A 15,811-nucleotide genomic window follows, 5' to 3' on the forward strand; every position below is an offset into this window, starting at 1 on the left:
AACCTCGCTGGCGGGAAGTTTTCAGGGGAGGATCCTCTCGCTCCCTCTCCTTCCTGGCTGTCTGTTGTCGGCATAAGCCTCAAACTCCCGGCGCCTCTGGGCGAGCGGCACAGCCCAAAGGGCTGGTCGGAGCCTCTCTCTCTGGACTCGGGTGGAACGTGGCCTCACTTTTAATCCCTTCCTTGACTGCGACGTGCCCAGTTCGCCTCGTGCTCCGTTTGGCAGTTCAGGTCGCTTGCACTGCCCGCTTGCCCTGATCTCGCGCTCAAACTTTCAAGAACTTGAGGAGGAAGTGCTTCTTGTGTGAGCCAAGGTTGTCCATGGCTGTGAGGGAGTCTGAGCTTTCTCCGTTTTAAATTTAATTTTTTTTTTTTTTTTGTGCACGAAGTTGTTTTGATTAGCTGGTGTCTTTAGTTGAGGCAGCTGAGTGAGCGATGCGGAGGTGTTGCTGCCTGCTGGCCGACACCCTTTGGGTCGACGCGCCAGACAGCCACGAAAAGAGGGGGCGGGGGCATGCTAGTAACAGGGCCTGTGGCATGTTTTAAGTGGGCGGTGTGAATGGAGGACTAGAAGCAGCGAGCCTGCCAATAGGGGAAAGGAGAAAGAGATGGGGGAGAGGGTGTATCCACCAGTGACACCTGGTGTCCTTATGTTTGGGGCGGTATGTCTGCACTCGGTGGTGCCAGTGGAAGGTGTTGCGAGCATGTTTTGGGGGCTAAGTGTTGCCGCATGTGGCATTGTGTGTTGTTTCTGCATTTTTGAACCGGGCTGCGGTGACTTGCGCTGGCCGTCAAAATTTAATCTCTGCGGGGATTTTTGGGCCTCATTGCGGGGGTGGTGAAAGGGGCCCAGAAAGCGTACGAAAAATTTCTTAATTGGGACAGTGGGAAACGCTACCGATTGCTTTGTGTTTGCTTTTGTGTGCAAGAGTGTCTGTGTGGAGTGGCGTTCGTAAAATTTTTTTAGACTTGGGGTTGGAAGTGACCTTTTAAAATGCTCGGACAAATGTTGCGAGAGACATTTGTCTTGAGAACCTCGAGGATGCGAGTAACCATGGGTCGTTTGCCTGTTCCTCGACGAGGCTATAATTAATCTGTGTGATGTGGTGGTACCCCAGAAAACATAGTGTAGGCTTGCTCTCTGTCTTATTCACATTAATTGCCGTGTTGAGTTGTGAACTCAGAAGGCAGCCCGAGATGAATAGGCTAACGGAAGGGCCTGGTCTGTTCTTTCCCATCTGCCTGCATTGTCTAGGGTTACGCGTGGCCATTCTACAAACCTGTAGACGCAGATCTGCTGGGGCTGCACGACTATCACGAGATCATTAAACATCCCATGGACCTGGGCACAGTCAAGGTGAGAGGAAGCAGCTGCTTCGCACGCTTTTTTTTTTTTCTCTCGATCAACTTCTCACGGAGGATACTCTAGGATGACTCTCGCCACAAGTGGAAGCCTCGGAGTGTCTGAAACCGTTGCCGGCTCCTTGCAATTGACTTTATTTCGGCATAGCGGCCGAAGATGGGGTCATTGCTGGGGCTGCAACATTTGCCAATGCATGCGCTTGTTGTTTCTGCTTGTGGTGGGTTGTGCACCCAGTTTGTTTTTGCAAAAGACTTCTAACGCATTGAAGTTACGCTACATCTCAGTTTTACATTTGCTGACGGCAGGGAAAAGCTTTGGAGTTGGCTTTATGAAGCGCGTGAGATGAGATGACAGCATTGTTAGATTGTCGGTGTTCTCAGGCTCTTGCCTCGCACGTGCGCTTGGCTTTAGTTAGAATGTTTCGTTGGTAGGTTACGCTTTCAGTTGAACACTGTAATCGCTGCCCTGCGTCTTGAGAGCTAGTCAGCTTGGAATGATATCCACAATTTTCCTCTCCGTCAACAGCAAAAGATGGACAATCGGGAATACAAGAGTCCGGAGGAGTTTGCCGGGGACGTACGGTTAATATTCACCAACTGCTACAAGTACAACCCTCCCGACCACGAAGTGGTTGCCATGGCCCGCAAACTACAGGTGCGTGGGCGTCGTCGTCTTTGCATGCAGTTGTATAAAAATTTTTCTTACCAGGTTAACAATGTATGCGAGAGTTGCCTAGCATTCCTGTCATGCGGAGCCTTTGTACATAGTTCAAAGTGAATTACCTCCTCTAGAACCTGCATAGCCAGCCCGACGGCCATGATGAAAACCATGCGCGTCATCTGAAGTCTTCCCGCTTGCTCGACCGTACGACTCCTCCCCCTTTGGTTCTCAAGGGGGCCGAGGAGCCTGCAGACGAGTTTTGGGAAGACCGAGATGCTTTGGTTCCTCTGAGCTCTCAAAATTAATTGTCGTCGAGGGAGACCTCGTACAGGCCCCCCCTGTAAGATGTGCGAGCCGGCGCAGGAGCACATGAACGGAGATTAACGCGCGTCTCCCCTCACTGTCCTCAGGATGTGTTTGAGATGCGGTATGCGAAGATGCCCGACGAGCCTCCCCAGAGTGACCCGGCGCCGGTCTCTCAGACCGACAAGACGGAAGACTCCGACTCCAGTTCAAGCTCCAACTCTTCGACGAGCGGTAGCTCCTCTTCCAGCGACACCGAGGACAGCGACGAGGAACGGGAACGGAAGCTCCAGCAACTGCAGGAGCAGGTGAGGTCCCACGTTTCTTTGGTTTGGTAGCGGTTGCTGTATATTGTCTGTCTGAGTATTTACTTTGCCAGGCCAGGCACAGGCTTTATGCCCCTCACTCGTCGTACTTGTGCTTTGGCAGCCTCCTTTTGGGACACTCGATGCTGATGTCAGCTTGGCTGGAGTGGCCGATTCCGTTGCGGTGGTCACGGGGTGCCTGAATAAAGCTTCTTGTTTAGTTGCAGTTTGTCTAATGGGATTGGTGGTGTGGGCTAGCGAACAGACTGTCGGCTGTGAATGACGTGTCACGATATCGGTTCTTCGTGACGTCGTGTCCGTGCTGGGAGCTTGTACTACTAGCTTGATTTCATGACTCTTAGGGTTCGTTTTTTGGAGGCATCTCTGAAGTTTGAAGTGTGGTTTTTTAAACTTTATTCTAGATGACACGTTCATATTTAGGTCTTGGAGGCAACAACTGTTGAAATTTTCAAGCTGATTGAAATCCTTTGTAGAAGTGTACACCCTGAAACACCATGAAATCTTAGCAACACTTCATCGTCGGCGTCCTAGTCTCGCAACTGGGCTTTTCTTTGTTTGCAGATTTGATAGCGTTTAATTTCGGCCTTGCTTTGTACTCTGCGAGCAGTAACACCTTGCATTACTGCTTTGCTGGGTAAGAAAAGGGAGGCATGCAATTGACTAGCTGTAGTAATGAGGAAAGTGGGCTGTAGACCAGTGAGAAAAGAAGAGGCCAATGATGAAAAGCATTGCGTGTCATCTGACCCCGATGGCTCGCGGGTGGCGGGAACGTTCGGATCCCTTCGGACAGCCCCAGCTTGCGAGCGGCATCGGCCGTGATCACAGCTTGATTGCTTTTCTGAGCTGCCAGTTTGTTTCTCCAACTTCCTGAAACTATTATGCTGTTGCCTGTTATGAAGGGATATCAGATTTGGGAGTCTGCAGCGGGCTCTTCACATTAGGCGCAACGAGACAGGTTCGCTGGAAAGTAGGGGTGTGCGAATACTCAAATATACGAATTCGAATCGAGTAGAAAGTTCCCGAATAATTCGATTCGCGAATCGAATTCCTAGTATTCGGTCGCTCGAATATTTGACCAAAGACGTGCGGTCGGCACGGAGCTGACAAGAGCGTTTTTTTTTTCTCGGTGTTACCGCCGTGATGTTCGACAGATGATGCGAGAAACACCTCTTGGTCCTACCATTCCACAATAAATCAAACGCACAGGTTAGAAAAAAGAAAAGTAACGAACGCCACAAACTTTATAGCCCGCAGATTTACTCATGATCGTGTTGCAATCTAACCTTGAATCAGAACCGAAACATCCAGTTTGCGCCGCTTCCAGGGAGGAATTGTTGGGAAGCCGGAATTCCATGCCATGCCTAATTCTTTTCACGAGTAAAGCTTCTCGTTTCAAATTGAAGCGCCAATGTAAAACACTGGCCACACTCACAGAAATCAGCAACTGCAAGATCACAAAAACAAAAACCACGTTAACCACGCCGATGAAGCTGGCCGAGTTAGCCAAGTTGTCGTCGTCCTTCCTTTGGAACCGCAAGCCTCAAATTCTGACTCTGAACGAAAAAATAGTGTGCCTAGATTTAAGAGGGTTTCCAACCGTTCAATAGCTGCGTTTGAATTACGAACTGCGAGAAGGTGACGAAAAGGCAAAAGCTCCCATCGGGCATTCGTCGTGTCTCTTCCGTTTGTTCGCCTTCTTTTCATACGACTACACAACACATGCGCACTTACGACCAATCTATGCAGGAGCCGTTTCCGTAATTTTAGTTTCGCTTGCTCCCTCTTTTAAATCTAGGCTCTCTAAAACAGGATAGATAAACGGAGGAATGGATGCATAGCGCCAGTTGGATGGTGACTTGCGCCACCTAACCACATGTTTTCTTTTTTCTTACAGATTATATTGTTTAAGCCTGTTTACTCAGATTTAACAGCTATCTGTTTATTTGTATAAATTAAAATCCCGGGTGCCCTTTTTCTTTCTTAAAATTGAGATCAAATATCGCAAAATGCTCCTTTTCTGAGATATATTACTATAAAAAAAAAAAAAAGGACATGTCACAGTGTTAGGTCGTGCTTTTAACGAGAAAAAAAAAGCACGCGTGGCTGTTCCTGGTTTTTTGTAACGCTTAGGGTAGATAGATTATGTTTGTGCTATAAAATTGGATCTTCAGTGCCCAACGTCCATCACCAGCAGCTTTTCTTTTCTTTTTTTCTTAATTAGAAGTTCTATACATTCAAGCTTTTGTTCCGTACGAGATGCATATTCTGCATCAAGCGCATACTCTGCACATACAGTCGTCTCATTCACAGCACACTTTGAAAAATTCCTACAAATAAAATCACTATTCAATATTCAATTCAATATTCGGCTTTTTTTCTTAATTCGATTCAATAACCATCATTCGGTATTTGCACACCCCTACTGGAAAGCTCTCGAGGCTAGTATTTGCGACGGATTGGGTTCTCTGTACCTGAGGCCCCGTGCGGCCTGCATGTGTGTGTGTTACAGCTGCGCAAGGTGACGGAGCAGATCAGCCTGCTGGCGGCCAAGAGCCGCAAGAAGGACAAGAAGAAGAAGCACAAGAAGGCCAAGCGGGGCGACAAGGAAGAAGGGGCCAAAGAGGTGAAGCTGGAAGTGGAGCCATCGGGCTCGGCGGGGGGCGCCTCCAACCCCCCGGACCTGGCCGGGCTGGCGGGGGCCGTGCCCGCCGCATTTGCCTCGGCACCCGCGGTGCCCGCGGCGTCGGCACCCGCCACCGCCACCCCGAAGGCACCCAAGTCGTCTTCCAAGGGTGCCAAGGGCGCCGCATCCGGGGGTGCCAAGGGGGCCTCGGGAGCCGGGGGCGGCGCGGCGGCCGCGCCCGGCGGAGCGGCTGGGGCGGGCACGGGTGGCGGCAAGTCCGGGCAGCAGAAGCGGCAGCGCTCCAACAGCAAGTCGTCCAAGAAGAGCAAGAGCCTGCCGGCGTTTGACAGCGAGGATGAGGACAACGCCAAGCCCATGTCGTACGACGAGAAGCGCCAGCTCAGCCTCGACATCAACAAGCTGCCCGGTGAGCTGGTGCTGACGGGTTGTTTGTACGGGGGCGCTGCACAGCTGGTGCGAGCGAGAGAGAGGCACGTTTTTCCCGTCTGCCTCTCGGAACTACGCTTGTTTTCACCTTGAGAGAAAAGGAAGTTTAGCGCATGGATCGTGTACGCCAAGTGAAATAGTTCTTCCAAGGTTTGGTTGTTAAAAGAAGATGATACGCTTTTGGCGTTTGAAGCGCGTACGTCTTGACAAGATAACATATGCCTAATTTAAAATGCACCTACTATATCTTCATTCTCTACATAAAGAGGGAAATCAGACTTTTTCTACTACGGTTCTGTAAGTGAAAACGAGCGTAGGAGGGCCGTTAAACGACATATGCAAAGGAAAAGGGCAATTTTTTAAAACGGCATAAATGGAAAAGGAATATCATAATTACAATTTATGACGAAAAAGAAAAAAACATTTTCCGAGTTTGTACAGCACGAAACGAATTTGTAGTTGGCACCTGTGGGAGCCTGCAAAAAAGTGGCTGCTATAGTCGCTTGGTCCTTGCGCTCTTTCCAGAGCTTCCTACGGGCTTTAAAAGTGACTTATTAGTCTTTGTTTTAAGTGCAACAAGCAAACAAAGGTTAACCTTTAGAGCCCATAGGAAGCTCCTGAAAGTGTGAAAGCACCATGTATGGCGGCGGCGAGCCACGCTCAGCGTTTGGTGGCGGGGGTACTTCAGTTGGCAGCTCACAGGTCTACCATGTGACTAGTGGCGGCTCTTGCGGGCGCCACCTCCAAATTCGTTTCACGCCGTAAAGATGGCTCTAACAATATTTTTTTATTTTTTTATTGTGAATTCATTTTGTGTTATCCTTTTCCCATCCAGACTGTTAATAACAAATTTTTTTTTTCTCCTTTGCATTTGTTTTTAAAGACTGCTGGTGTGGGTAAAAGTGCACACTCAAAACACCAACCATGTGTCGAAATTTGGCAGTCATCGTTACCCTGTCCGATTACAGTGTGAAAAGGGCCAGCGTTGTATTCACGCCAACTGCGTTGTGCAGTGTATGTTTGTAATGTCCTTTTTTTTTAACAATTTATAGCTGCATAACGTGTTTTAGCTTTCTGCCCTAGCGAAGGTTGAGTTGTTTTACCCTCTTCAACTCGTGCTTCTCATGTCCTTAGTTCTTGGTGGGCCGATTCGAAGGAAGATTTGACCTGGCGTGGTGCTTGTCGCAGGTTGTTTGGGGATGCCTTGCCCGTGGCTGTGATGAAAACCATGCGCGTCATCTGATTGCCTCCCATAACCTGGCCTGTTGCGAATCGTGTCTCCGGTCTTCGGGGGCACGGGGAGCACAGGATTTTGGTTCGGTGGCGCTGGATGCTAGCTTTTTTCTGAGCTTTGTGGCAAGTCGAGAAGTCCAGGGATGGGTCAGTTTGTTGGGTTGGATACTTTAAAGGGCACTGCGGTGGGAAGTTGGTGTGAACGGCTATAGTTTAGTGCACGCAGAAGTTGTTAATTTATGACTGCCGTTCCACGGCAGTCAAGTTCGCCCTACCAGCTTCTTGTACTCCAGTGTTTTGTTTTGTTTTTTTACAGATAAATACTGTGATTAGGGATATGTGAGATGTAAGGACTGTTCAGAATTGTCTTCATCTTTTGTGGCTCTTTTCTGGTAAGGGCCCAAGGTCGCAGCAGCGTGCCAATAACAGCGTTTACAAATTTGTAATCAATGTAGCAGCATACATCGGTTATTTGAGTCCATTGAGCATTGGAATTGTGCATTGCAACTTGGGATACAATATGGTTCAGTTAAGAAGAAAAAGGGGAACACTGATCTCTGAAATTGATCAGTGTTCCCCTAATCAATTTTCATTTGATCAAATTGATCAACTGATCAATTTTGAATGCGTAGCAAGCAAGCGCATTAGAGTGTAGGAGAGGCTTCGGTACTCGACCGATAATTACTATTCCGTGGAAGTTGAGGTTCTGGAAATGTGTCCGGGTCAAAAGAACATCTTTGTAAGCATGAAGATGTTTAGTTTTAGTGTCTTGTTATTGATATGGTGCATGCCACTTTTGTGAACAAAAGGCTCCTTTTATATCATCTTTGTGAGAAAAGGAATCATTACACTTGTAGCAGCGAGTCAGTCTTTGGCGCTTGCGTTTGCCGGCGGTTGCCCCTGACCTTCATTCTCTTGTGCACTGCTGCAGGCGACAAGCTCGGCCGGGTGGTGCACATCATCCAGTCCAGGGAACCCTCTCTGCGGGACTCGAACCCGGATGAGATTGAGATAGACTTTGAGACCCTGAAGCCGTCGACTCTGCGGGAGCTCGAGTCGTACGTGGCCTCGTGTCTGCGCAAGAAGCCCCGCAAGCCTTACTGTGAGTGTTCTCTTGCTTGACGTGCCAACTGGTCTTCGTTTTTTCTCGTTGCGGGGGTCGTTCTCGAGAGGCGAGAAAGAACCAGCACTTTGTTGTCAGGTACGGCCTGGACAAGAGTCTTTTGAAGGGAACCCTGGAAAATTTTTGCTTTCGGGGTAGCTGGTGAAAATTGGCCCTCATATGTGTTTTAAACTAAAATTTGAGATGCAATGGAGGTGTTCTCACCAACTTTAGGTGGGAGTTGTCAGTTGTTAGCTGTTGTTTCAAGCAATGGGATGAAGCAAACAGTATTTGAATGTCTGCTGAGATTAGTGGTGGTACCCAAAAATTGCCATTTCCATCTCGCCTAGGATTATCCGGACTGGAGCTTTTGACTGCAAATTTGTGGCACACATCATGACTCTTACCAAACATTCGAAACATTTGCCAACACGCCCACACCATAATCCGTTTCACAATAACTTGGCGAAATGTGGAGGCTGCGGCCCCCGCGACCCAACAAGGGTGCTGGAGCAAGGCACGTGGTAACCCCTTATAGTCGAGGCCACCAGGGCCTCGTTACTGCCACAGCAACAGCCCTCCTCAACCAAAAGTAGTTCTAGGATATTTCTTTTGACGCCAATTGAACTCTGGCAATTCCATCTATAATGAGAAGATCCGAAGAATAAAGAATAAACGATCACAAATTTATGAGTTTCGGTTATACTATTTAAACCAAACAAGCCACATTCGTATCCGCTCAATTTTTTCCGCCTTGTAGTGCCGTGGCCGCTGGCGATCGCCACCAATCGCAGCCGTGTTATCGGCCGTTTCCACTCTAAACATTGCACTGTGCCCTGGCATTAGCACCGGTCAGATTCACGGCTAAATTGAGCGTATGGTTATCTCATGAACTGTTCCTGAAGTGCTCATTACTCTAGCGAACGGATATGTTGCTGCGGTGGACGTTCATCCGAAGTTGGTTGGCTTTTGAGCAGACGACACTTGGCTAGCAGACGACAGCCGGTTCACCCGGGCCTCGCGTCTCGCATTTGGCGCGGTTACACAAATGCTCCCGTGATGTCAGGTTACGTGCCTCGCTCCGACGCTCTTATTGGGTTGCGGGGCCCTAGCCTCCGCAGTTGGCCAACTTATCGTGAACTGGAGTGTAATCTTCCACGTTAATGAGATATTGCTTCACCGGGAAAATGGCGAAAAGTGCGTTGACATTCTTGAATCTACTTTACACTCCTTGATGGTCGGTTGATGTACAGCCCCTTCTGTTGTCTCCTCGTGTACAGCCTCCAAAAACAAGCTTGCGGGCAAGTCCAAGGAGGAGCAGGTACGCGAGAAGAAGCAGGAGCTTGAGAAGAGGCTCCAGGACGTCAGTGGCCAACTGGGCACTGCGCCCAAGAAGCCCCTCAAGAAAGGTGAGCCCACCCCCAACCACCACCACCGGCTTCGTGCTGGGGTCGCTGACGGGATGAGGGTGGTGCGGGGGATCTTCCAGTCGTCCCGCTGGAAGTCCCTCGATAAAATTCACGCTGGGCACTTCTTACGGGTGCCGAAACTGTTGCTGCACGAGCACGCAGGACCTGTGTCACGAGTGAATGCTTCGCTGCCACTCGCTTCCAAGGTCCGCTAATTACGATGCTGCGCCGTCGTTTGCTTCCAAGGCCCGCTCGAGGCACAGGCCCATTGTTTTGGCACATTCGACGCAAATTTGCGAGACAAACACATTGTCTCGCAAGACAAGCGCAGACTTTCTACCTTGGATCGAATTTTCGCAAGCTTGGAGCGTGCGCGGGTAGTCGTAGCACGGCAAAAGCCAGCGAGCACATGCCGGAGACTGAGTGCCCGAAAAGGAAGGTCCGCCGTTCTCAACCTTTCGGTGACCGTGGTATTGCTCGTGTCTCAAGACAAACCCGTAATCCGAGTGTGGCGTAGTTTGTCATATAAGTTCGCTCTGCATTGCAATGACATCAAGGGCAGAAAAAACTGTGGGTCTGTATCGGGGTCTTCGTGCAAGCTTCCCGAGCAGACTGCAACGTGGCCCTTGGGATTGGCAAAAACGAATGCCCGCAATCTCCCGTTCTTGGTCTCGCCCTATGAGGAACTGCGGTTGGAGGTGCAAGCTGTAAAATCCACTCGCAAGCCAGATTGGAACCACATGGTGTATTGCCCGGACGCTTGCATCAATGCCCGTGTTGCCCTGCACCAGTACGCTCGTCGGAGCAATATGACCGTGCTGTTTCCAACTGGCCCGTGATTGGACCTGGCAGCCTGCAGCTCCGGCTGCCGCTCATTGTGGGTGTCACAGGCCGTGAGCCGGTGGTGCCATCTTGGACTCCGTTCTGCAGCTTGCTTGCATGCACCGTTCTTTCACATGGCACAGTGACGAGCACGAGCCACGGGTTTCCCGTTCGTGTTGGCAGATAGCAATTGTGTCGCTACGAGATGCGCCATTGTGGTTTTTCTAGTGACGCGGCGTGTTTTCGGTCTGCTCATTCTCTTTTGGCCCCCGGGGGCCGTGCGGGCATGTTTGCAGACGCGGAGAACTCTCACGTGGACGTGGTGGGAGGTCCCAGCCGGCTGAGCGCCAGCAGCTCGAGCTCCTCGGACAGCGACAGCTCGAGCTCCTCCTCGACGAGCAGCTCCTCGGACAGCTCAGACTCCGAGTCAGGTTAGGCTCAGCAGCAGCCGCAGCAGCAGCCACCGCCGCAGCCGCAGACGCGTGCCACCGCTGCCCCCCCACGCCCGCTCTGAAGGGCCCAGGGGGGGACAGGGGGGCCGTGCCCTGAGCCCAGGCACTCACTCGGAGGGAGGGAGGAGAAGAGGGCCTTCCTCCTCCTCTTTCAAACCCCTCCCCTCCTACTTTTTCCCGGTCCCCGTCTCGTTGCCCCTTTGGTATCTACCACGGGGCTCGGTAGTCTTCTCAGTATGGTGCTCTCTGTTCGTTGGACGCAATAGACGATGGGGGGGAGGGGGGGAGGAGGAGGAGAGGAAGGGTACAAGCGCCCGTAATGTACAGTACCGGCGGCCGCCGCTTTCGGTCGGCCGCCTTCTTTCCGTCTTTCCCTCACCTTTCCTGGCCCGCTTTGTCTGTCCTTCTTTTGACTGCTGCTCGTTTTACTTTGTTCTACGGAGTTGCACTCCAGACTGGCTTCTTATTTAAAGCGACTTCCCGTATTTTTTTTTATCCCCCATTTCCCTTCGCGACGCTCTTTTCCGCGAGTACCCTGGGGTCTTCCCCGCATCTCGAATCCCCCTGTCAAGGATCACAGACACGTGCCAGCTGAGTGTGCAGCACTGCCGTATTTCGTCCCCTCTTTCCTTTCTTCCCGTCCCGTTCCTTCTCCCGCTTTGTCCTTCTGCGTGTGTCCGCAACGGCCCGAGCACGAAGCACTCGGCGTCGCCCCGGCGGGTGTCCAGTTGTACAGATTGCGTCGGGGTGGGCTCTGTTTTCTTACGGGGTTCTCCGCGGTGCGAGCGGCAGCGTGGACGTTTCCTGGACACCTTGCCACGTCCGGGGTTGCGGCCTACTTCTTTTTTTTACCCCTTCAAAACTTGCGTAGTGTGCCAGAGACGCCCGCGTTTTCCTCGCGAAGGCGTTTCTATCTCTGTCTTTTTGTAGATGAGGGGGCTCCTTTGGGATGGGAGGGAATGGGGAGCCCATTAATGTGGTGAGTTCCTTTCATCTGTAAATAAAACTTCATTACCATGGTCCCGATTTTTTTTTTTTATATATATATACATATATTATATATAAATATACATATTGCGAGCACATGTTGTCTCACACGCGTGACCGTAAGGGGGACGTGCAGTCTTTGCGAGAGTGGAAGCGGCGTACACGAGCGAAGGAGAGGTTCCCCGCTTGTTCCTGGTTTTGTTTTCCTTTTCTCAGCGGGAGGAGAGACACGGCAACTGTACGATGCACGGTTGTTGCATTTCTAGCCCACGAGTGCAGTGTTCTGTGAGGCCAGCCTTTGTAGAGGAGAAAAGAGAACTCCGGCGTTGCTCGGTTTTTTTCTCGCTGTGTGCCTGGACAGTGCGATGGATGGATGGAGGATGCGTGCGTGTGTGAGCGTGCTTGGATGCTGGACGTGTGTGCGTAAGAGACTGGTGGGGGATTGTGCACGTGCTGCCGGTTCATTTCTTGAGCGCCGAGCCAGTCGGTCCGCCGTCTTGCGCGGCGACTCATTGGGCGGCCTGCCGCAGAAAACGACTACCTTCGTCCCTTTTTCTCTTTATTTTTTTTTTCTCTTCCTTGCGGAGTGGGGAGGAGCGACATTTCAGTGGGCGTAGACTCTAATGTAAAGTCCCGGCGCGCGGCCTTTGCACTGGCAGAGATGTCGGGACGGCGTCGGCCATGAAACACTCTCTTGCTTCTCGTTAATGGGAGTACACGGGCTCACTTCTCGTCGTTGTATCACGGGGCAGGGGTCGAAGAGGGACTCATACTTGCAGACTGGGGCAGTTTTGGGCGAGTAGAAGTGCAGCACAGCCCTTTTGTGGGATGCGGGAAGGGGTGCTCCCCCCCCCCCTGTCACCACTCCCACACCCTTGTCTGCTGCATTGACACGAAGCTGGCCTCCTTAGGACACGTGCACTCTGTGGCTAGGGGTGTTTGTGTCGTCCGTTCCCTCGGGTGCGCGGGGGAAGGGGAGGGGTCTGTGCCCCCTCCTCCTTCCCCCGCGCAGGCTCCTCCCCACCCGCAAAACAACTGTGCTGCTCTGGGAAAGAGGGGGAGGGGGGCGCGGGCGCCCTTTTGACGACTCACACACAGAATCTGGTCTGGGGGAGGGGCATCTGCCTCTGCCGGACGTCCCGTCACTGTCGCGACGGTTCTTGCTCGGGTGGAGGGTGCCGTCTCCGCACGGAAGGCGCACGTGCGCAAGAGGTGGCCGGTGGTTTGAGTGTTCTCGTGTCTGACATCAGTTGCAGTTTTTTAGGGTGGGATGGGGAAGAGACTGTGTGCAGTGCTGCGGGTTAACATTGCTGTGGTCCTGCAAGATCTGCTAGGAAGCTCTGGGAAGGTGTACACGTTACCGTGTGCCGGGGGAGAGCCTGCGTCGAGTCGAGACACCGAGAGTCGCACAACCCCTGTCGCCTTTAACGAGTCACAAAAGCTTCCTTCCCTGCGCTGTTTACTAAGTGGAGAGCTTTGAGAGGGTGGAAAGGGGGGGCTCGTGTCTGGCTACCTTGTCCCCTTTGCTGGCGTTGGCCCTCTTATCTTGTCGAGTTTGAGACTGGTAGCTCTTTTGCCGGTCATCGTAACTTTGGCTTATTTATTCTTAATTTTTTGATGTTCGAAACTGGTTGCAATCGTCGGTGGGGACGATTCTGAGGACCTTGTTGGGGGGGTGAGTCACGAGAAGTGAAGTGGGTGCTGGGAAACGACGAGCGTGAGCCAACGGCCAGAGGAGTGACAGAACAAAAACTGCAACTTGTTGTCACACTTCCCTGCCGCACTGCTAACTCCCCCTCCCTCTCTTTGCCTCTCATCACCACTTACATTGTCAAGTCACCGAAGGTTGACTGCATGCATCTCCGATCGCCTTCCTCATCCTTCATGTTTTGCTTATGTTGCTTATTTTTGGTTGCATCTTGTGGTAGTTTACACCCGTGCACCTTAGCCGCCGTCCCGGCACTGCACCTCATTGGCCAGTTGGTGGAAAACAGGTCCAGGTGTAGCAAAAGGGCGTTGCATCGTATCTCTCTGATGTGGTGTCCAATCACCTTCATTCATCTTTTTTTTTTTTTTTTTTCTTAGTCCTTCATTTTTTGTCATCTCTGTGTCTCATCTGTTCGCAGAATTTAGAGGAAACGAAAGTGTGCGTGTCCCTTTTTCGTTGTTTTTTTTTTCCTTTGGGCCCTGTACAGTTTGCCCGTCGCCATCGTCTCACTCATTGTCCAACTTGAAACTTTGGTCTTTTTTAGATTGTAAATTTTTAGAAAAAAAAAGAAAATGAAAACTTGTGTGCATGCCTGATTGATTTCACGAATTGTGTTCAATAAAAAAAAGAGGAAAGCTGAGAATGCTAGCGAGACGAGATGAAAGAACACTACTGCAGGTCTGACGTCACTGCAGACTTGGAGCCATGAATAAAAAGATGCAAGAGAACCCTTACTCGACCCTGTGTGTGTGTGTCTGTGTGGTCATTGGCTGGCGGCCTCGCTTGCTTGGTCTCTTCGGCCGAGACGCCGACGCGCAATTAGAAAGGCTGGTTCTAGAGAACACTGCACTCCAGGGTTGTGGGCGGGCGTTGTTTAGGAGCCGTCGAGACCTGGGCACGGCAAGCCTTGGTTTTGCCTTTCGAATCTTATTTGATCGACTTTCTTTTCTCTCCCCCCCTTTTTGACTTTTTTCTTAGGCCGACACAATCTCTGTGTTTACACTTGAAATGGACTCAACCACTTGACCAAGCTGTCCTTGTTTCTGAACCTCGACCCTGCTTAAAGGTAGTTTGCGACCAGCGTGGCCATCATTGATGCGCCACAAAGACCTCGGGAAGTTTGTATGTGGCAAGTTCAAGCTGTGCTGTGGAACATGCAAGGAGGAGCTGTATTTGCTTTAGAAGGTCTCTTCGATGGGATTTTGGCGTTCAAAATAGTGTTACCAATAGAATCGTTGTTCCTGTAGTCTTTTGAACGGTTGTGAGGAGCTTGCCTTGCATCGGTGCTTAAATAGACCACCTTGTCACGTTCAGTAAAAGATAACAAGATTTTTTTTTTTTTTTATTGGATGCATTGCAGCATGAGACTTAAAAATTTGAGGAGAAATTCAATATGCTTGAACAGAGTTCTTTCTTCACTCTTGGATTGTCGGAATCGTGTACTTCCGTTTTGAGGTAGCTTGGCGAGGAGAAAAACAAATGGTTTACGACAAACACTTGGGGTGCCCCTCCTCCCCAAGCGCAGACAATTGTCTCTTGCCCTTGTTATCAATTAGCTGTTCTACAAGCTTAAATGTGCAGCATTTAGGGAAATGGGAAAGTAGACGTTTGGGGGGGCTGGAGGTAATGAAACATGTCTGTCGCTGACAGAGAGGATAGCAGGGCCCCTCTTTTGACCGCCCAGCCTTTACATGCACCCCTTGCCCTTTGCTGTGCCTGCTCCGAAAGTGTACAAGGCCTTGGAAGTGTCGCCGTAGTTGGGAAACTCCTTGCCGTTCTCGCTTTGTGGCAGTTTCATTCGAGTCGAGACAGGAAAGCCACCTTGCCCATTGCCGCGTGAATATTGAATCTTGGGTGTGCTAGTAAGCTGATCTTGCATAAGTATATCTGTTGAACAAAGACCCGATTCCGAGGGGGAAACTTGGAAGCAAAAATGAAGCCAAATCACATGTACCTTTGGGATAGAGCTAGGCAGAAGGCATCTTCAGCTTTGTCCAAATGGAAAGCTTTTTCTGCACTAGGAAAGAATTCAGCAGCAGTGTGTATGCAGTCATGTTCTACTTGTGTGAACACACTTGACTCCTTGAAACAATTTTTGTTTGAGGTTAGGCGATCTAAATGTTTGTACAGCCAAGTCTTTACCAAAACTGATTGATCTGGCCAATTGAAAATTCTGTCTAGTGGATCAGAAGCGGGACATGACTGCATATGGACCAAACCCTGGAGTGGTGTAGGTTCAGAACGGTTTATTTATCCAGAAACAATGAGGCTTGAAAGTATGCACAGTTGCAAGCATAGCTTTTGTTGCTGTCTGTGTGTAACTTTAGAGACCCATCATTTGATCTTTAAACTCTGCTAAGTTGGGTCGTTGGGTGTA

General features: G+C 50.5%; 1 protein-coding gene across 3 annotated transcripts in view; it reads left to right on the forward strand.

The window, feature by feature from the left end:
• The window catches only part of LOC115310104 (bromodomain-containing protein 3), a 73,829-nt gene that overhangs the window by 44,176 nt on the left and 13,842 nt on the right, over positions 1–15,811 (forward strand). For all 3 annotated transcript variants that reach the window (XM_042292335.1, XM_042292337.1, XM_042292338.1), the window contains 7 exons: positions 1,255–1,356; positions 1,888–2,016; positions 2,433–2,633; positions 5,161–5,701; positions 7,886–8,056; positions 9,337–9,465; positions 10,584–10,718. In XM_042292335.1, coding sequence (XP_042148269.1) covers positions 1,255–1,356; positions 1,888–2,016; positions 2,433–2,633; positions 5,161–5,701; positions 7,886–8,056; positions 9,337–9,465; positions 10,584–10,718 — 1,408 coding nt within the window. The remainder of the gene's footprint in view (positions 1–1,254; positions 1,357–1,887; positions 2,017–2,432; positions 2,634–5,160; positions 5,702–7,885; positions 8,057–9,336; positions 9,466–10,583; positions 10,719–15,811) is intronic.

The sequence above is a fragment of the Ixodes scapularis genome, unplaced genomic scaffold, assembly GCF_016920785.2.
Source record: "Ixodes scapularis isolate PalLabHiFi unplaced genomic scaffold, ASM1692078v2 PGA_scaffold3__209_contigs__length_174095766, whole genome shotgun sequence".
Classification (NCBI taxonomy): domain Eukaryota; kingdom Metazoa; phylum Arthropoda; class Arachnida; order Ixodida; family Ixodidae; genus Ixodes; species Ixodes scapularis.